Genomic DNA, 20,808 nt, shown 5'->3' on the forward strand with positions numbered 1-20,808 from the left:
TCCAGTCCGCAGCTTTGGGAAGCTCCTCAGCTTGGAGGCGCCTACTTTTAAGCAGGACAGAAGGGTCTCGCGGGTAGCCTCAGAGGCAGCCCGCACAGGATGGCCCCGTCTGCCCCAGGTGTTGCCTGGCCCCGCCCCCGGCCCGCCCAGCTGACCAGCACTCGGGGCTGGAGGCTCAGAGCCCCACCCCGCCCAGAAGACCCGGAGACACCGGCCCGTGGAGGCTCCCAAGTCGCGCGAGAACTCGCCCGGAAGTGTCAGAACCTTTTCTAATACTATCGACAACAGAGAGGAAGTTCCGCAAGGCAGCAGCGCGCAGACGCGACGCGCCAGCCTCGCGCCACCGCGCCTTAAATGCGCAGGCGCGCCGGCCGCTCTCTTTTCTGCTCTTCCTTCTGCCTGTCTCCAGACGTCAGCGGCTGTTGGGTCCTATGTCGCGCCGGGCCCTCCGGAGGCTGAGGGGGGAACAGCGCGGCCAGGAACCCCTCGGGCCCAGCGCCCTGCAGTTTGTCCTTCATGATGACGATGATGTGGAAGAAGAATGCCCAAAGCGGGGTCCAGGTGGCCGGCGCCCCCGGGGCGCAGGGAAGGAGGGAGTCCGAGTCAACAACCGGTTCGAGCTGGTGAGACGGGGTTACCTGGGGTGGGGGCAGCAGGTGGGGGCGGTGTGCGAGGCGGGTCCGTGACGTCACGGGGCGGGGCGATGAGGGTCTGGGCTGCAGTGGGGAGGGCGGGGCGAAAGGAGTGGGAGGTGACCTAAGGCCAGGGGGCGGAGCTACGTTGGGTTTGTTCCGCGGTGAGGGGAGGGGCCATAGCATTCAGGGGCGGGGTAAGTAGGGTCCGGGCTGCCGCGGAGTGGGCAGGGCCTGTCTTGGGGGCGGGACCGCGGTGTGGTGGGCGGGGCTTCATTCCCATAGACTGGGGCTCCAACTCTGATTTCAGGGTTAAGTATCTCCCCCGCGGTGCCTTCGCAAAAGTTCTCACAACCCAGGACTCTGCCTCTCCCTTGCTCGTCGCTTCATCTCCCACAGCAGGTGCCAGGCACCGAGGAATAACGCCCCCACCCTGGGTTCTCCAAAGCTCTGGCTTCAGACTGTAATTTTATTTTTTTTCCTTTCGGCTGCGTGGCTAGTGATATCTTAGTTCCCTGACCAAGACTGAACCTGGGCACTTGGCACTGAGAGCTTAGAATCCTAACCACTGGACTGCCAGGGAAGACCCAGCTGGGTCTGTAATTTTGCATGTGCTGGTTCTGGCTCCGCCGACTGCCTGTGTGGCAGGTAGCATGTCTGCTTCCTGTGCCCAGCACACACCTGGGGCTCCACACTACCGCCGAGCGTTCGGAGGAGTAGCAGTAGGTCTGAAGGTCTGGAAGAAAACACCTCTCTCTTGGTCTGGCTCCCAACTTCACAGGAAGGTGGCATGTTAGGACCTATCCTAAGACAATGGAGAGTGTAGGCCGCCCATCCCACATGGGAAGTTTGGTTTAGAGGTTGTCCATGTCTCTCTAAGGTGAGAAAGCCTCACTCCAGTTTCTGCTGGGGGTGGCATGAAATCTCTTCAAAATCTCTGGACTCTCTGTCCACCTCTTCTGAGCCTCCCTGCACTCTTGTTTCTTGTCATTTCTTTCTTTGTAACTTTTTATTATGGAAGATTTCCAACATATGCGAAAACAGAGTGTTACAAGTAACCTTCATGTTCCCCCTACCAAGCTTCCCTGGCTCCCCACGCACAGCCGCGTCTGGTTGTTTTACCGCAAGGCTCTCATCACATCATTTATCCCTAAATTTTGCAGTTACTTTTTGACTTGTCCCAAAACCCTTAGGGCTTCTTTCCATCCCACTTGTTCACAGTCTGAAATGGGTTTGTGCTGGAGTTGGCCATTTTCACAGATCTTCTGTCAGGGTAATTTCACCTTATTCTGACATGCTCCAGGTTTAGTGTCTCTCTCTCTCTCTCTTTTTTTTTTTTTTTTTAAGTCAAACAATATTAAGTTATTTGGAGAACATTCACACATCCCAGGCACTGCTGTGATGTTGTGTGCCTTACTGTCTGCCCAGGTCATGTTGTCCCCATTGTACAAATGAGGTAGTAAGTGACACTCACTGTGTAGATCCAGGCTTGATGACTTACAGTTGTACTCTTAACGATCCCCTGGTATTTGTCTCTGAGGCATAGTTAGTGTCCCTTCTGAAGAAGAAAGGAAAGTAGATGGATGGTAGGCCAGGGTATGTGGGATAAATGGGGGAAAAGGCAGGTTCTTCTCTGTGTGAACAGAGGGAAAGGATGCTTATGTGGAGCCCCAGGAACTCAGGTCAGGGGACCAGCAGCTGCACCTGTCTGTCTGTGCTGTGTGTGTTCCCTTGTGCTTTCCGGTAGGACACTGATGTGGCCGGCACAGACCTCCATCGTGGTCTCTGGATTCACACCTCACCTCCCATCATCCCCTTTAGATGTTCTGCAGACATCTCAGACTTGGTGTGTCCAAGTTTCAGCTGCCTTCTGCCTCCTCCAGCCCTCCCTGACTGTTGAGGGAGCTCCACTCTCCTGTCACTAAGGCCAGCAGCCTGGAAGTACCCTTGACCTTTCTCTCTCACACACCACATGCAGAGCCTGGTAAGGCCTGTACGGCTCCAGGCACAGTGCCTGCGGGGTGGCCATTGCCTCCGTGCGAATCATTCTGACCACTCCCGCTCATCCTCTTGTCCTCTGCAGCCTGTCTGGATGCAGTAGCCACAGGGATCCTGTCAGGCCCACGTCTGCTGTCAACCCTGCTTCCTTATAGCCCCCAAGGGCCTGGGTCATGTTGCTCATCTGCTGGAGCCACAGGCCTGAAACACAGGTCTCCCGCCATCCCCTCTGCCTGGGACATGCTCTGTTCCCCCGTCGCTCACTTCTCAGGCTTCGCTCAGATGTTGCCTTCTGAGTCTTGCTCATCCTTCCCAATTTAAAATTACATCCCCTTCCCACTCCCGTCCCCGTTCTTCTGATCTTTGTCCTTTTCCCATGGAGGTTTATCACCGAGCAGACCAGCCAAGTTACCTCCATGTTCTTTTTATCTCGTGCTGCTTGCCTCCCTCTGCCTTGTGAGAATGGAGACTTCATTGTTCCCCAGTGTTTCCCCACCCCCGGAGTGGCGTCTGCCCCTGTGGGTGTGCAGAGAGGTCCTCTGAGGCCAGCCAGTGAGAGCCTGCACCTAGCTTTACGGTCAGAAGGACGCAGATTTGCATCATGGCTCCACATGTCCTTACCTGTGAGAACTCGGATGGCGTTCCTAACCTACGTGAACATACATGTCAGCTCCCCTGCTTCCTGCCTCATGGGATTGTCACAAGGGGTCAGTGAACTCCATGCCAGGCACACAGCACTCAGCAGATGTTGGTACTGAATGATGTTAACAACCAGGAAAGGGTGTAATAGGACTTAAGTGGTTCCCCCACCATCCCTGGGAGTGGGAAGATCTCTAGGGTGTCTGTGACTGAGGCTGTTCTCTTTTCTGGCTCTTGAGTGAGTTTCCTTGGCCTTCGATTAGAAATCATCTGCCCTACCTCATTCCAAGTGGTTTTTGAAAATCCATTTTATTGAAATATAATTTATATGATAAACATGCCTGTTTTTAGAGTATAGTTTGAATTTTGCAGCATAATGTACTGCAAAACTGTTAAATAGTGTTGTGTAATAGAACTTATTAGTGCTTTGGGGTCAGGGACCACTTTGACAATCTGATAAAAACTATAGAAACTTTTGAAAACTGTCAAATTTTACTCTATATCATTGAAAAGTTTTAGCAAGAAGACCATTTTTCTCCAGAGAATTGCATGAGTCTGTCTCTCTGTTTTCATGTACAATGCATTCACCAGTCTCTGAAAGAAACCTCAATTATAAAGAAAATCTAAATTATGTAATTAAATAAAAACAAACTTCTTTCAAAATAAGCATCATTGTGCAGGTTGCTGTTGTTTGAGTTGTTCAGTGACCGTCGACTTGCCAATATATGTCATCTTCATCTTTGATGTCCAGTTCAGGAGCAAAACACCTGGCTTTATATTCACAAATGCGTTTAATATCAGGTGGTGTTAGAACCTCTATAGCTTTTTTCACTGGTCAAGGGCACATTTGGATGAGGATTACCATAGTTTTCTAAGATTCTTCGTGTTAACGTCATGTCACATCAATTGTTTTATCCGTAAGTCTGTGAGAAAACCTTAGCAGAGATGGCCTCATTGATGCCAGTGTCTACCTACAGTAGACAGTAGATGTACCTACAATAGACAGTAGATGAGGCTTTGTCCTCCTTGACTACATACCATAGGAGTACTCTGTCAGTATTGCAGAGGTTTAATGTTTTCTCTCTTTAAATGGAAAAAAGAATTAAAATAAAAGGCTTTTTGTCTTTTTCGACCTGCAGGATCTTAGTTCCCTGATCAGTGATCAAACCCAGGCCCCTGCAGTGAAGGCACTGAACCCTAACCGCCAGGAATTCCCCAAAAGGCTTATTTTTGTAGAGCCAAAAATAATCTACCAATAAACCAAGCAGTGCATTAATAGAAACAAAAGTAAGGTTTTTACTTCCAGTCCTGGCAGGATAACTGGTACTGAAATAGCCCTCTTGCCCTAAACAACTGTAAGACCAGCAGAACAGTGAACTAATTGTGTTCAGACATTAGACAACAAACGTTGGAGGTCTCAGGTCCCCAAGACCCCCGTGCCAGCTTTTTGCTTGGAGACAGTCTCCAGAGATTAGCACAGGAAGGCTTTCCCAGCAGATCGCGGTGCTCTCGGTGAGTCGGGGAGTGGGAGGTAGACTAGATTTGGGGTTTGCAGAAGTGGCTTGAGTTACGGGAGAGGGAGCTGGAAAGAGGGAGTTCTAGAAGCCTGCTTGGAGTCTTGGGCTCGATACCTAGCTGTTTAGGCATAGAACAACCAGTGAAGAAGGGACAACACCAGAGATTGACCACCACTTGAGCTCTCGGGCTTGGGAAGACATTCAGCTCTGACCGGCCAGAGCAGAGAGGCCTCAAAGAGAAACCTGGTGATGAGTGGAGGCTTCCAAAAGGCCTTGCTATAGGAGTAGGGCACAGTTACCCTCCAATGAAGAATATCCTATACCCATCCTAAGATAGCCTAAAAATACAGTTCAGAGGAATTGTGCTAATCTGCAAGTAAATTTACTGCCTGCCTAAACAAATGTCAACACTGTTAAGGAAAACTACAAAATCCAGTCACTCGGCAGTGTCACATCATGACAGTCAGTGCCCACTAAAAAATTCCAAACACATGAAGAAGCAGGAAGATGTGATTTGTAACCAGGAGAAAAAGCATTCAGTAGAAACAAACATGCTGATGACAGATGGTAAAATCATATGCAAGCCTAAGACAAGATATAAATGTGTTCAAGGATTTAAAGGAAATCATGAACATAATGAGGGGAAAAAATAGGGAATCTCATTATAGAAGTAGAAACTATATAAAAAAAAGAAACTATAAAAGAGCAAATTACATAAAAGAAAATATTTACTATCGAATGAATAACCAACTCAGTGGTCTGAGTAGCAGATTAGATAATTGAGAAGAAAAGATCAGTGATCTTGAAGTAAGGGCAAAAAAAACCTACCATCTAACAATCCAGAAAGGGGGAGCGTGCTGGGAAAAATTAGTCTCAGTACTTTGTAGAGCACTATCAGGTTGTTTAATGTCTGTAATTGGAGGAGCAGAACGGGAGGGGTTCTGCAGAAAAAGCCATGGATGAAATTGTGGTATAAAAAGTCTCAAATTTGACACTGAAGAAAACGCCATAGATCCAAAAAGTTCAACAGACTCCAAGTGGGATACGATTTAGCAACAGTTTAAATCATAATTGCTGAAAGCCCATGGTGAAGAAAAGTCATGAAAGAAGCTGGAGGTAAGAGACAGGTTGTCTATAGGAAAGCAATTACTGACCCACTCTGGCTCAGAGAGGGTCCGCATCCTTAAAGTGCATTCTCTGTCCAGGGAAATGTTTATCACAAACGATTGTGAAATAAAGATACTTTCATAAACACAAAAGCTGAGAAAAATCATTGCCATAAGGCCTACACTAAAAGAAATGTTAAAGGAAACTTCATTTTGAAGGTAAATGATACCAACTGGTAATGTAGATGTATGTGGCAGAGTGAGGAGTGCTGGATATGGTGATACAATAATAAAGTGTACAGTGTTTTTTAGTGTTGAAGTTTCTCTTAAAGGTAATTGGCTGTTTCCCTCTTCTTACTCTTTATTTACCTAATGGGGTTTTGATATTCTTTTATTTTCCTTTCTGTGAATGTTGTCAGTTCTTTGTGCATTGAGCACGAGGACATGGGTTCACTCCCTGGTCTAGGAAGATGCCACATGCTGAGGGCCATGTAAGCCTGGGCACCACAACTGCAGAAGCTCACTCACCGTGGAGCCCATTTTCCACAACAAGAGAAGCCCCAGCAATTGAGAAGCTCAAGCACCCTAACTAGAGAAAGCCCATGTGCAGCAATGAAGAGCCAGTGCAGCCAATAGTAAATTAATTTTTTAGAAAAAGAATGAGATGACCCTCAGAAGCTATACACTGTGGGACTAGGCACAAGAAGACACTGGCCTCTGGGTGCAGCGTCCTGGGACAGGCAAAGTCATAGTGGTGAAAAGCCTAGGACTCAGCAGCCTGAGCAGGGCTAGCTGCCAGCCAGGGTGTACCGTGGCCCGTGTTTCTGGGGTCATGGAAGGGCCTTGTCTCTCGACCAGAGTTTGGGTCACACACCTCCTCCAAAATTTGTCCTGTACATTCATTTCAAAGAGCTTCAATAAAAAGTTTCCTACCCCCAGCAGAGATCCAGCTCCTCCGCATCCTCACTATTAGTGTGCTTTGCGCCCTGTCATACTGTGGATCCCAGAGTGCACACCAGCAGTGGACAAGAGCCTCTGGATGTTGGCATCTATTTGGGACCTTGAAGCTGATGACCGACCTGGAGGCTTCTGGATGGCGAGTCAGACACGTCAGGGTGCTGGACAGAGGTGCTGGGCCAGCACTGGCCAGTGTGGGTAGCAGTGAAGCTGCCGGTGTGCAGAGCCCTTTGCGTCCTGTGTGCAGTCAGAGATTTCTTTCCAGGGAAGTTGACCTTGGCGTGGAGCTTGTTATTAATTGAAATTTCTCAAAACTTTCTCAGAGCTTCCAAAGGGGGCTCAAAAATGAGACTTTGAAGGAAGTGAGCAGGACTGAAAAGAGAACCAGTCCCTAACTTCCCAGAGGTGCAGAATCCTGGACAAAGTGTGCGGGCCATTCCTCTAGGACCCCTGCCACAGAGAAGAAACATCAGAACACCCTTCCGGTACTTCCTCCCTTGGTGGTGCTGATGTGGGGAGCAGCCCCCCTCCCTGTCGCTCCCCATTTCCAGTCGTTGAAGAGCTATGAACGTGAGGGACAGGCAGCCATCACACAGCCTCACACTTTGTCCCTGCCCCATGGGAACCTCTACTGTTGAAGACAGGAAACCAGGGCACCCAGACAGGCGTATGTCCCTCCCTGAGACCTTCCGTGGGAGCCCGGGCCTACGGGAGCAGGCAGTGCACGGTTGCTGAGGACGTCATCCCAGTTTTGTTTTGAAATCATCTTAGGGCTCCGGGGTTAGAGTGGCTTTTATTTTTTGTTTTTTGAGCTTTATGTTTTTCGGATGTTCTGAATCGAATGTGGTTTCATTTCTCTATTTTTGGACCTCAGCAAAGCAGCGTGGGCCCCTCAGATCTGGCTCTTGGAGCCTGGTGGTTGCTGCTTCGTTGCCTCTGGCTTGCTGGTTCATTTACTGGCCAGAGGGCCAGAGCTTGTTCCGTGACTTGTCCCCGCCCCTCTCAAGAGTGAGGGTGTGCATCTTTCGGGACCTACCATCCAGCATCAGGTCCCTAAGGTTTGCATGCGTGCATGCGTGCGTGCTTGTGGTTTATCCCTGTTCACTACCAACTGAGGTCCCATCCTTAACTCGTGCGTGTCACCCACCTTCTCCCCAGCACTGGTCCTGTCTGCTGGTGTAGACTGGCTGGCTGGAGTCCAGGTGGGAAAAGGGAGCAGTGAGGCGTTAGCTGAGCGAGTATGTTTGCAAACCGTCTCTGGAGTGGTGCTCGGAGGGGGAGCACTTGTCACTGCTGAGCAGATGACGTGGCCACATGGCACCCTAGCGTTCTCTGGGGACCCTAGGCTGGTGATGTTCATGGTCCTCCCCTTTGTGACCTCAGTGATCTGACATGCACCCACCCCTCCAAGACATGCATGTCTCAGATTCACCTTTGTAATTGATGACTAGGACGCAGCCCTAACACCCTTGCTCCCCCATCTTTGTTTCCAGATAAACATTGAAGACCTTGACGAGGCACCTGGGGTAAACGGGGAGAGGACGGACTGTCTGCTCGTGGATGCTGTGGTGTCAGGGAACAAGAGGAGGGCCCAGAGCGGGCACTCAGAGTCCACCAGGGGTGGCGACGCGGCAGACACGGCAGTTCCCTCAGAGCAGGTGTGGCCCACCCTCCATCCCGCTGGCGTGCTCCGAGGGCTGTTCTGTGACTTGCCCAGCTGCCTGGATTGCCTTGGGGGCCATGATCAAACTTGCATGGACTCCTCGAGACTAGTGGTGGCTGGGGAAGGGCCATAAGCAGGGGCCCCTAGGCACGTCTCCCTGGCACAGGGCCTGCCTCCCACATTCTGGGTGTGTTGTTTGCGACTGGGTGGATGCTCCTTGAAGCACATAGGCTAGGTTAGGGTTGGATGAGAAGGGGTCTCCTAGGAGGCCCCTCATCATTCACCTGGCAAGTGCTCACTGCAGGCCCATCTGTGCCCTCCAGGGGCCTCTGGTGCAGCTGGGCACCCGACTGGTCTTGGAATGTTGGGGGCTTCCTTAAGGACCTTTGCACTGCTGGAAGGGAGGTGGCCGGGTAAAGGCACAAGAGATCTTGAGGCAGGGGGCCTGCTAGTAGGGGGGCTCTGCTGAACACAGTGGGGAGTGGCTGACACGGTGAGGCACGGCAGCCGAGGGCAGGTGGGTGTATGGTCCAAACCCCATGAGTTGTCAGGGACTCCTAAGAAAGGTGGGGTGAGACCACAGTTGGGAAGGCTGGGGGAAGGTCAGCTGCTGGAGAGAAGCGGGTGTGTTCCTAGGGGATTCAGAAGGTGGGCAGCTGGATGACAGGCCTGCTGCCATATTCCCTTCAGCTGACTCCCCCACTCCAGCTAGTTCTTGGGTTTAAGATGTCCTCGTCTCTCTCCATTGAGAGAAATGTGCTTCTTTTGTTAGTCCAATGCAAGTAGCAAACTCCGCAAGAAGAAAAGAAAACAGAAAAATAAGAAAAACGCAGGAGAAACCTCGGTATGTACAGCTGGCAGATTTCCTCTCTGTTCTTTTCTGTTTCTTGAGGTGGTGTTGAAAACAGGCCAGTGTTACTTGATATTTTGTTGACTATTCAGAGGTTGGGGGAAATTAGTGAGCTTGTTCACTTAGATCCCAGAGGCTTGGAGCCGTCTGTGCTGTCCATTTTCCAGCAAACATCTGAAACAGTGCAGACTCTGAGTCCCTTCCTGGTGGTCCGTGGTTCTGACTGTCCATCTTATGACACACCTCTCCTTTGTCCTCACTGTACCTGCAGTACATGGTGTTCGGATTGGACTGTCTTTCAGGAAGGCGACACGATATAGTACTTGCTTTTAGTGAAAGTAGATTTTGCTGTTGATTGCTCCGTGTGGTGATGTGTGTCATTTGGGATCTCAGGAGAATGGCCTGGAGGACATTGACCGCATCCTGGAGAGGATTGAGGATGCCAGCGGTGCCAGCCGCCCGGGCCCGCCCCCCCTGAGCACCAAGAAGCACGTCCTGTACGTGGAGCACAGGTGCGGCCTCGCCGAGTGAGGAAGGGGATGGCTGGTGCTGACCCATCAGGACCGTTCTCTAGCTCTCTGTGCCTGGAGTATATGACCTCCTCTGCTCCTGTCCCTGCTGCCAGCTGTGGCCTCCTTCCTTCCTAAGGCAGGGAAGACCCCTCGGTCTCATGCCCAGCGAGTGGTGGCCAGCATGGTCACGGGCTGTGTGGTTGCAGAGAAGGTCAGCCAGCAGGAGAGCGATTTTTCCCGTTGGGTTCTCATGTGACTTTCGGACATTCCCAGGATTGTTGTCAGAGCACTCATCTTTGTTTTTTCTCTAAAATTTTCAATTCTCTAGACACTTGAATCCAGACACAGAGCTGAAAAGATATTTTGGTGCCAGAGCTGTCCTTGGGGAGCAGAGGTAAGATCACCGCTGTGTTTTCACTGAGTGGGGAAGGAGAGGGGCTTTAGAGCCACAGTGACAGGCGGACCCCTCCAGGGTCCAAGGGGAGTTGGAGAGAAGTCTTGTGGCCTCGCCCTCCGTCCCTCACCGCCGCTGCCCATCAGGGTCCTAGTTTTACAAAGCCTTGAAATCTCAGCCAGATGCATTTTTGCTTTGCAGTCTAGAGCAACTCTGACTTGGAGTTCGGGTTCTGACAGAAGTCTGATCTTTGTGAAGTGGGTTCTGTGGCTGCAGCCGTGTGTTCAAGGCCATGGGAGCACCCACAGTACTGCCATCCCAGGCTCCTGTGGGAGGGGCTGTTCTGCCTGGCGCTCCCTTGCAGGCCCGGCCCCAGCTGAAGGAGCTTTCCCTCGGCCCAGACTTTATCTTTCAAGTGCATGTGTTTCTGATTGTAGGACTCAGTGCTTCTGTAAAACAGCCACTCATCCAGCAGCTCCCGTCCGGTTGTCTGCTGTGCGTTCTGGGCCCGCGGGTCCTGCTGTCTTTCACGTGCCTGGTTTGCGTGGCTGAGCTCTGGGCACCATATACCAGGGCACGGGTGCTGTATTTGACAGCAGCCCCTGCTGGCACTTGGCGTGGGGGTGCCACCCGCTGCCCTCTTGAGAGTTGAACCCCCACCCCCCGTCTGGGTGTGGCTTCCTGCTCTGGATCCATGGTAGGCGTGGGAGGCTTTAAAGCCTGTCGTGATAACAAGATGAAAAATAGTCATGTGTTGAGTTTTGTTGGTTTGGTTTTTCTTGGCCTTGTTGCTCACCATGAGGGATCTTGGTTCCCCAGCCAGGGATCAAACCCATGACCCCTGCAGTGGAAGCATGGAATCTGAGCCATTGAGTTTCTCATTGTGTTTGCTTTATAATTTGCTTTTATTTTTGGTGTTCAGTTATACAGGACACAGGGGTCTCTGATTTTGTCTTCTTTTTTGGAATATTAAGGAAGAACGTTTTTAACTCAAAATGTTCGTCTTTTTCACCTGGGCTCCCCTGGACCTGACCTTCCACCTTGCTTCCTTGTGTCCTCTGTTTGCCATCTGCCTGGTCATTCTGTACCACATCTTTACATGTTTGCCTGATCGTATTTCTGTGCAAACTACGTTGTTAGTGTACTAGTATTTAACAGCTCTGCATTTATGTTTTCAGTGGTAAACTGTACTTTTTATCCCATTTACTCCTTTGAACACTTAAGTCCTGTGTACAGGCTCCCCTGAGAAGCTGTGGTCTCTCCTGGGCCCCTGGCCACACGCGTCTCTGGCCCTCTCGGGACTTCCAGGTGCCCTGTGCGCCTCACCTTCTCTGCTGCTGGTGTCTGCCCCGCCTTGGCGCACCACCTCCCAGGGCAGCCTCTCCTGCCTGCCTAGCAGCTCCCTGCAGGGCTGGACCCTCCCTCAGATTCCTAGACAGGACAGTCCTGAGTATTTGGTTAATTCTCCTTTGTATACCTTACCAATCACCCAGAACCAACCCACATTTCAGTTTCCTCCAGGTTTTGACCACTGTTTTCTTGAAGAGTTGTATTTTCTCCTGTAGTTTTTTACTTTTTTTTTTCTTTTTTGAGTAAGTGGGATTTTTAAAAATTTATTTGGCTGCATTGGGTCTCAATTGTGACATGTAGGATATTCATTGTGGAATGCTGGATCTTTGGCTGTGGCCATTGGGCTCCAGAGCGGGGAAGCTCAGCAGTTGTGACATGCAGGCCTGGTTGTCCTGCAACCTGTGGGATCTTAGTTCCCTGACCAGGGATCAGATGCATCCCCTGCATTGGAAGGCGGATCCTGAACCACTGGACCACCAGGGAAGTCCCAGTTTTTTACTTCTCTGTTGGAAGAAGGGGCATACTTTTTCATCTCATTCCTCACCCAATCCAGATTCTTACTCATTTTTTTTTCTTGATGAAGTAATTTAGATAATCAAAGAATTATGCAGAGAAATATAGACAAGTCCACTAGGCCACTGCTGCTCCGTTCAGTCATGGAGGAGAAAGCCTTTGGTGTGACCCTGGCTGAGGGGAGGGGCTGGCGCCTGCAGCAGAGAACACCCCCCATGAGAGGTTGGGAGAGGGCTGGGGGAGGGAGCCGGGCCACGGCCCACTCGTGCTTGTGTGTGTGAGACTGGCTTTCTTTCTCCAGAAGTGTGCTGGTGTTCGGGCACCGATGCCCCATCCCTCTGGGGTTTGTTGGTGGCCCCTGCTCAGTGGGTCGTCATCCAGGGAGGCCAACGCATCTGCAGGTCGCTGCAGGCTCCCTCTCTCCTTGTTGTCTTCACATCAGGTTCCACCTTGTGCTGCTTTTTTGCCTTTCCTGCTGTTTCACTAGCCTGAGTTTCCTGTTTTTCTTACCTCTGCGTGTGTGGTTTGGTCACTCGGATCTCAGTCTGCAGTCCCGTCTGGCAGCCTGACGGCTATTGTCCAAACAGTTTATATTCTGTTCTTGCCCACCAAGGTAAAGCCGTGCCCTGTCCATTCTCCCCAGGCCGCGGCAGAGACAGCGCGTGTACCCCAAGTGTACATGGCTGACCACCCCGAAGAGCACTTGGCCCCGGTACACCAAACCAGGTGAGGGAGTGGGGCTGCCGGGGGCTCCAGCGTCTGGGCTCAGACCCCACCCCCTGTCTGTCTTCTCAGCCGTGTGGTAATCCGCTTTTCTCCACCTTCTCCCTTTGTGCTGTGGGTCCTGCCCCACAGGAACCCAGCAAGTTCATTCTTAAACTGTGCTGTTCTGTGTTCTGTTCACGCTCACAAGTGCACAGAATTCAGAGATCAGCAGCAGAGCAGAAAGGTTTGGATGTGGGGTAGTGCCCTGCTGGGGGCTTGGCTGTGTGGCATGAAGGATGGGGACGCCCTGGAGCCTGGGGTGCCCTGCAAGACCCCTTGTGCCCAGTAAGGACCTGGTGGGCACCTCGTCCCCCTTGCCCTTCCCTCCCATGTTCCCAACAGTGGCCCCTGACTGCAGGCAGAGGACACATTGGCATGGGGTCCTGGTGGGCTGGAGTAGACTCTGTCAGAGACCGTGGCTAAGGGCATCCCCAGACCCTAACGGGTCTCACGACGGTGCTGAAGGAGATGAAGTTGTCAGGCTTCTCAGACCCTGGACCCGGCACCCATCGTCACCGTAGGAGCAGAGGGTGTCATGAGTTAGCAGTCCCTGTCGCCTCGGGGGTGACATCTGGATCCCGACTTTAAGCAGACCATGTCCGGGGCTGACCAGTTGTGGTGGGGGAGGTGGGCTCTGCATGTCCCCCTGTTGTCCACGTTCCTGGGGGGAAGAAAGGGTAGAAGGGGCATCGGAGGTGTGGCCTGAGCTGCAGGTAGTCGGCTCTGGGCATCCTGACGTGGGCAACCCCCACCCCAGGTCTGTCAATGCGGCTGCTGGAGTCCAGGAAAGGCCGCTCGGCCTTCGCCTTTGAGCACAGCGAGGAGTACCAGCAGACACAGCACAAGTTCCTGGCCGCCGTCGAGTCCATGGAGCCCAACAACATTGTGGTGCGTGGGTGTCCTGGTGTGGTCCTGGGGGCGTCCGGAGGCCCGGGGCCTGCCTGGGTATCATCAGCGCACGCCACCCCCCTGCCATAGGTCCTGCTGCAGTCGAGCCCCTACCACGTGGACTCACTCCTGCAGCTCAGCGACGCATGCCGCTTTCAGGAGGACCAGGAGACAGCACGCGACCTCGTGGGTAAGGCCGTCCAGCAGCCAGCGCCTGCCTGCATATAGGTGGGGACGCTCTGTAAATAGAGCTTTATGGATCTAGTGTACACACAGCTCTTCAGCCACCCCCCTGCTGATTCTGGGTCATTCCCATGAGGCGTCAAAAAGGACCTTGACCATCAGCCTTCACCTCCCCTCCCCCGCCGCTGGCAACCGCCAGTCCATTCTCTGTCTCTGGACTGTCCTGTAAATGGAATCACAACCCTGGTGTCTCCGTCTGGCTTCTTTCATTTATCACGATGTCCTCAGGGTTCACCTGTGTGAGCCCTCTGTCAGCATTTCATCCCTTCATTCATTCTCCCAGCCGGTTCCCACCCTGGCTCCCGGGAGTTGGCCCCTGGGGGCTCCTGGGTTTCTTGAGGGGTGTGGCCAGATCCTGCCTCCCTTTTGGGTGTGACTGATGCCCACTGTGTGTCTGTTGGCCGGCAGAGCGTGCTCTCTACAGCATGGAGTGTGCCTTCCACCCCTTGTTCAGCCTCACCAGTGGGACCTGCCGGCTGGACTACCGCAGGCCTGAGAACAGGTGAGCCGCCCACCCGGGTGTCTGTGGGCCACACTGTGTTCCCTTGCAGGGTCGTAGGCATCATGACGTGAGGTCCGGACAGTCTGTGAGGGGCACCACTGGGATCCTAGGATATCTCACTGTGTTTAAAGCTCGGATGCAGGAGGGCTGGGCCCAGGGATGGACAGGACCGGCCGGCCTGGGGTTGATGCTCATGGGCAATAGGACAGAAACCATCAGCCATTTCACCACATGGGACCTGCAGTTGTACTTCCACTTGTGTCTGGACTCAGGGTCCTCTGGAACGCCTGTGGGCAGGTGTGCATGCTGGCGCTGCGATCGCAGTCATCATGTCCACGTGCGGTGGTTGGTCACATGCACATGTGGGACCCTCTTCCTGTAGATGCCCCTCCCCCAGAGCCCCTGCTCGGCAGTGCAGCCTCCCACCTGGGCCTCTGCCTCAGGGCCCTGCACATGTGGGCAGGCTCCACAGCCCAGGCTCCCTCTCCACCCTCCTGTCATGTCGCAAGTGGGCTGTGTCCCCCAGCTGGGGGCTGTGCTGGACCCCAGGGCACAGGGCCGGTCCTGAACTTTCTTGTGTCTAGTTGTATGAGCTCTTTCCAGTGAAACTCTTAGTTCTTTGAGGTGCTGAAAACACTGACCTTCCTGGCATTAGCAGGCACTTACAGGGCAGTGGTGACAGTTGAAATTTGAAGATAAATGAAGATGGTGATTACAGTTTAAGGTGTTAAGTCTCTTCCCTTAAAAGAGAGTTATTTTTAAGAGAAAGCCCGAGAAGATGGAAGTCTCCACTAACATATCAGCTTGGTTTTCTGTCCGTGCTCCCACACGTGACTGCAGACAACAAGCAGAGTCACCTTCTCTGCAGACAGGACCCTGGCGAACGTTGGCGCTGATTAGGCCACATGGGATACGCCAGCGAAGCCCGCGGGCAGAGGGTGGACGCGGTGTTGGACGAGGCGCCGGGCGACGTGCGGTGCGGCCTGCTGCCGCGCTCATTCACGAGGAACTGTCTTGGGTCTAGGAGCTTCTACCTGGCCCTCTACAAGCAGATGAGCTTCCTGGAGAAGCGGGGCTGCCCACGCACGGCGCTGGAGTACTGCAAGCTCATCCTCAGGTAGGGGCCGCCGCTGCTCCCCGGCCTGGGGCTGTGGCCCTTGGGCGTCCGCGCCAGCCCACTCTGGGTTTTGTCTCCCTCTGCCTGCCCTGCTCACCATGCTGCCTCCTCCTGGAAGCCTGGAGCCGGACGAGGACCCCCTGTGCATGCTGCTGCTGATCGACCACCTGGCCTTACGAGCGCGGAGCTACGAGTACCTGATCCGCCTGTTCGAGGAGTGGGAGGTGGGTGTGCACACAGGCCAGGCAGGGTGGGGCCTCCAGGGAGGCTCTGGGGTAGACCCTAGTGCTCCTGCCTCTCCCTGCCTCGCCACCTGCTTACAGGTGAGTGCAAGCGCAGAGAAGGCCTGGGGAGGGGATGGCCATCGGACCCCTGGACACATTGGTGCTGGAGGGGTCTGAGACTGGGCAGGAGTGAGGACACCAGCAGTCCCATTGATGACCTTCACAGTGTCTTCACGTGCAAGGGTTGCTGTGTTAGGCATGCTAGATTGCATGTAAGGTATTAGCATCAATTTTGCCCGTTTTCTTTTAATTTGCTGCTAGAAACTGTATACTGATGGTGTGCTCCTGTTGGGTGGTGCTGTCTCGGGGGACACCTCCGGTCAGGAGTGGGTAGAAGCAGGAGGTGACAGCCATTACTGCTCTTTGAACTTCCTCATAGCACATGCCGGTGTATAATTGAAGGCTAGCCACATGGATCCTTTCGAACTCTGGGTCTGTGGTGTAGTTGGGCGAGGATCCCCACCCATGGGGTCTAGCTCACACAAGTTCCTGAGGTCACAGGAACACAGCTGCAGGGGCTGCCCCTGAATGTTTGGGGTGAGACCGTGACTTCATCCTCACAGAGCATCATACATCGTGTGTGTTCTGCCATGTGCCCGTGGGCAGGGCGGTGAGGGCCAGGTGTCAGCAGCTGTGGAGGTGGGGGGTGGTTCCACTGCCCAGATGACCCTGAGCCTTGGGAAGGTGGGCATCCGGCCTTTTCTCGCTCACCCGGCCTGCCTCTGTCCCTACACCCGGGTCCTTTTATTTGCCTTTCTGCACAGAGGAAGGGACAGCTTGCCCATGGAAGCCATGTGCCCGTGAGCATCACCTTGAAGCCCTTCCCCTTCCCCTTGTAGGCCCATCGGAACCTGTCCCAGCTCCCAAACTTTGCCTTCTCTGTGCCGCTGGCCTATTTCCTGCTGAGCCAGCAGGCAGACCTCTCTGAGCAGGAGGTGAGCTCCGCGAGGGAGGAGGCCTGTGTCCGGATCCAGCAGGCACTCACCATGTTCCCCGGAGGTGAGTGTGCCCTGCAGCCCCAGGCACGAGTGGGTCCCACGCTGGCCCAGCTCCCAATGATGCATCTGAAAGCCACGTGTGCTCTCGGAGCATCTGTGGCTTAGGGTGTCTTCAGATATTGACAGTTCTAGCAGAACTTGTCACCTGAAGCTTATGCTTCCAGGGAGAGGGCACTAGGCTGGGTGTGACAGGAAGCAGGGTATCTGTCCTTGTCCTGAGGACCCAGTTCTCGCTGGGTGAGGAGCTCGGGGTTGGGGTTGCCCTGGGTTCTCTCTGATGACCTGCCGGTTTCCAGGGGCCCCTGAAGTCTGTCTGTGTGGGTGGGAACAGGGCCTGCCACCCCATCGGGCCCTGGTGGGGTTGCAGTCCTGTACTGTGTGTAGTTCCCGAGGGGCTCCCTCCCCGGTGGCGAGCCTGCCTGTGGGTGGCCTGGTTGCTTGGGGCTTCCTGCTCATCTCGATCTGGCTCCATCCACACGTGGGGCTGCCTGGCTGGGTCTGAGGGGAGCTCACCCTGCCTCGTTGAGACCCCTGCACAGGGAGGTCACCTGCTTCATGGGGAAGCCCCATCGGGCAGGCGGGCAGCTCTAGTGTTGCGTGTTCCCGGGAGAGCGCTGGGGGAGGGTCTCTGATGACAGCATCCAGCGCACGTGCTCCAGAGTCCTGGGTGAGCCTCCTCAGCCTCAGCCCCTCAGGGTGCCGCCCTGTTCCCCCACAGTGCTCATGCCCCTGCTCGAGTACTGCAGTGTGCGCCCCGACGCCACCGTGGCCACGCACCACTTCTTCGGGCCCGACGCCGAGATCAGGTACAGACTGGAGGTGCCTGGGGCCTGGGGAGCAACCACCTGGGTGTCAGCCTGGGGCCGCCGCAGCATGTCTGCTGGGCGAGCATAGTGTTGCTGTAGCTGTGCATGTGGTCCAGATGCCTTTGTTGCCACCTGCTGCCTTTTAAAATTTCTCATGATAAATGAAGAAAAACCTGTGACATGGGAGCCAGGCGCCTCAAGGCTGGTCAGTACACCAAGGCGGGTCCTCAGGTCTATGTCCACAGGTGCACACATTCTCTGAGTGTTTATGTTGGCATTGGGAACTTGTTCTTAGTAAGGGTGCTCGCTACACAGAAGGAAATGCCTGGGGGCCCTGCCCTGGGGGCTGCGTCCCGGGGCAGCAGCCCCCTTGGGGCGGCCTCCTTCTGCTCCAGGTTGCCAACAGCCTGGGACCCCCAGAGCACCAGTGGGCCCGTGGAGCCGGCCCATGGGGTCTCACAGTCCCCGCTGCCCACAGCCAGCCGCCTGCCCTGAGCCAGCTGGTGAGCCTGTACCTGGGGAGGTCACACTTCCTCTGGAAGGAGCCGGCCACCATTAGCTGGCTGGAGGAGAATGTGCACAAGGTCCTACAGGCGGTGGACGCTGGGGACCCTGCCGTGGAGGCGTGTGAGAGCAGGTGAGCCGGGGCGTGGAGCGAGCAGTGCGGCGGGCCGGCCTGTCTCGTGGGGCCTCGGCCTCCTGCAGCACCACCCTTGTCTCCCGGCCCCAGGCGCAAGGTGCTGTACCAGCGGGCGCCCAGGAACATCCACCGGCATGTGGTCCTGTCTGAGATCAAGGAGGCCGTGGCCGCCCTGCCGCCGGTAAGGAGCGGGCTGACTGCGGGCTTTGTCCCTCCAGCAGCTCTGCCCCCAGGTCATGGTTCATGCAGAGCCCCCTGAGAGGCAGAGCCATGCCTGCAGCTTCTGTGATCTTACGGGGTGCAGAGCGGTGACCCGATGGCTCGGGGACCACGGCCTATAGCCAGCAGCCCTGACATTTGGGGGGAGTCACAGCACCTGTGAGCAGAGGCCCTGTGATCCCCACACATGTGCTTGTCCTGGGTTCACCCCGATCCTCAGAGCAGACAGCCTGAATGTCCTGGTGGACGAAGCCCCCAGCCCCAGACTTCCCCGACAGGGAATGTGGCCCACTCCCAGCAGAAATGTCCAGTCCAGAGTCGAGTCAGCTGAAAGCAGCCCATGCTGTTTGTCCCTTTCCGTAGGATGTGACCACACAGTCTGTGTTGGGCTTCGACCCTCTGCCCCCTCTGGACACCATCTACTCCTACGTCAGACCTGAGAGGTACTTCTTGCTTTGCTCCTGGCCTTGCACTGCTCCGAGGTCAGTGCTGGGGCTTGGAGGGTCTCAGAAAAAAGAGTCAGCCTCTGCAGGCCGTGTTTTTTCATGTATCTGTTCACCCAAGGCCGTTTCTCTGTCAGGTTCTGGAGCAGGTGGTGGATACAATCGGACATGGGTATTGAATCCAGGAGTAAATGTAGTCAGAGCTGGTGTAAGAACCTGGAGGAGACAGCCATGAGCCTGAGGTGTGGGGGGTAGCTGGTTTCCCATGGGAGCCTCAACCCGTGCAGGGCCCCAGGGACAAGCGTCCAGCACAGCCAGAGGCTGGGAAGGAGGCCCCGAGGCCCGATTGTCCAAGCTGCTTCAGAATCGTGTTGGAGACAGGCTTCTTTCCCTTTCCTTATGGCCTTTAGCACTGAGTGAGTAAGTGCTTCACTTCACACAGAGCCCACCTCACAGTCCACAGTCTGGGAGACTCAGACAGACTTTCTCATGTCCAGGGCTCAGGCGGACGTATTTTTTAGATCCAATCTTTTTTATCTCCTTTGAAGTATAAAACTTAGAGTACATGTTCATAAGGAAATACAGTCCTCAGATAAAATGTCAGTGGGTTAAGATGGAAATTATTAATGATGAGTATCAGAAGACTCAAAACCAAGCTGGCATGTGGGGGTGTGGTCCCACTAAGGACAGTTGGGGGCCATCCTGGCTCCAGGTGCCCAGAAAGTGCAGGAGGCCCCCGAAATGCACTTGCTAGCATCGTCTCTCACTGCACAACTCGGAGGGAAGGACACTTGGAAACACAGCTTTTCTCAAGATGCGGTGGGGCTCGACTGCAGTGGCCCTACTTTGCCCTCTGCTCAACCAACCTCATTCCAAAGGGCCAACCCACTCTGGATCCCCTTTCCCCTCAGGCCCCAGCCTCCATGGGGGTGCCCTCCCAGCCCACCGGGCTTTTCTGACCATCCTGACTCCCTCCTGCAGGCTCAGCCCCGTCAGCCACGGAAACACCATCGCCCTCTTCTTCCGCTCATTGCTGCCCAACTATACCGTGGAGGTACGTGGCGTCAGCCCACGGGGCGCCAGCCTGAGACCGGGTGTTGGGCCTGGAGGCCTGGCTCAGACAGGTCTCATTTCCACAGGGGGAGCGACCGGAGGACGGGGGGCCCGGGGGTCTGCACCGTGACCAGGGCCTGAACAGACTGATGCTGGCTGTGCGGGACATGATGGCCAACTTCCACTTCCACGACCTGGAGGTGCTGCCCGAGGAGCACCCTGAGGGCGACGGGGAGTGGGACTGAGTCCAGCGGGGCGCACGCCCCAGCGCTGCAGTCGTGCTCCGGGTTCTGTTCTGGTCGGATCGGCCAGGTCGCCACCTGCTCTGCTCTTCTATAAACTACGTGGGTTGCACTCTGCCGCGTGAACTCTTCTTTCCCAGGGCTGCAGTCGCCGCCCCCAGCTCCCCTCACGGGCAGGACCTCGCCGCCACTGCCATGCTGCCCTGGGGCATCACAGGGCCAGAGTCCACGCTGGCTTCAGGGGACACGGGTGGGTGTGGAAGCCAAGAGATATGTCTTGGGAAGATTGCTCATCCTGGCAGCTCTGGGGAGTGAACGAGGCAGAGACTGGGGGGCACTTGATCTGGGGGCAAATGGACTGAGGGGTGGAGAGGGCGAAGACCAAGACGCTTCATCCAGATTGCGTCCTAGCACTCTTGAGTGACAGCTCAGAACCACACAGGCCGCCTGTGACCGAGGACGCTGTGTGGTGGTGGA

The 20,808-nt window shown here is 54.6% G+C and overlaps 1 protein-coding gene across 1 annotated transcript; it reads left to right on the plus strand.

Annotated features, from left to right (window-relative positions):
- Positions 1-329: 329 nt before the first annotated feature.
- On the plus strand, positions 330-20,448 carry TCF25 (transcription factor 25). The gene is made up of 18 exons (XM_043898329.1): positions 330-623; positions 8,343-8,507; positions 9,285-9,356; positions 9,756-9,874; positions 10,203-10,268; positions 12,775-12,857; positions 13,654-13,784; positions 13,875-13,974; positions 14,436-14,529; positions 15,554-15,646; positions 15,765-15,870; positions 16,770-16,929; positions 17,647-17,734; positions 18,213-18,371; positions 18,465-18,555; positions 18,957-19,036; positions 20,018-20,090; positions 20,176-20,448. Exons 1-18 carry the CDS (start codon positions 432-434, stop codon positions 20,332-20,334), a joined length of 2,031 nt encoding a protein of 676 aa, XP_043754264.1. The 5' UTR covers positions 330-431; the 3' UTR covers positions 20,335-20,448.
- Positions 20,449-20,808: the final 360 nt, after the last annotated feature.

The sequence above is a fragment of the Cervus elaphus genome, chromosome 4 (assembly GCF_910594005.1).
Source record: "Cervus elaphus chromosome 4, mCerEla1.1, whole genome shotgun sequence".
In the NCBI taxonomy this organism is placed as follows: Eukaryota; Metazoa; Chordata; class Mammalia; order Artiodactyla; family Cervidae; genus Cervus; species Cervus elaphus.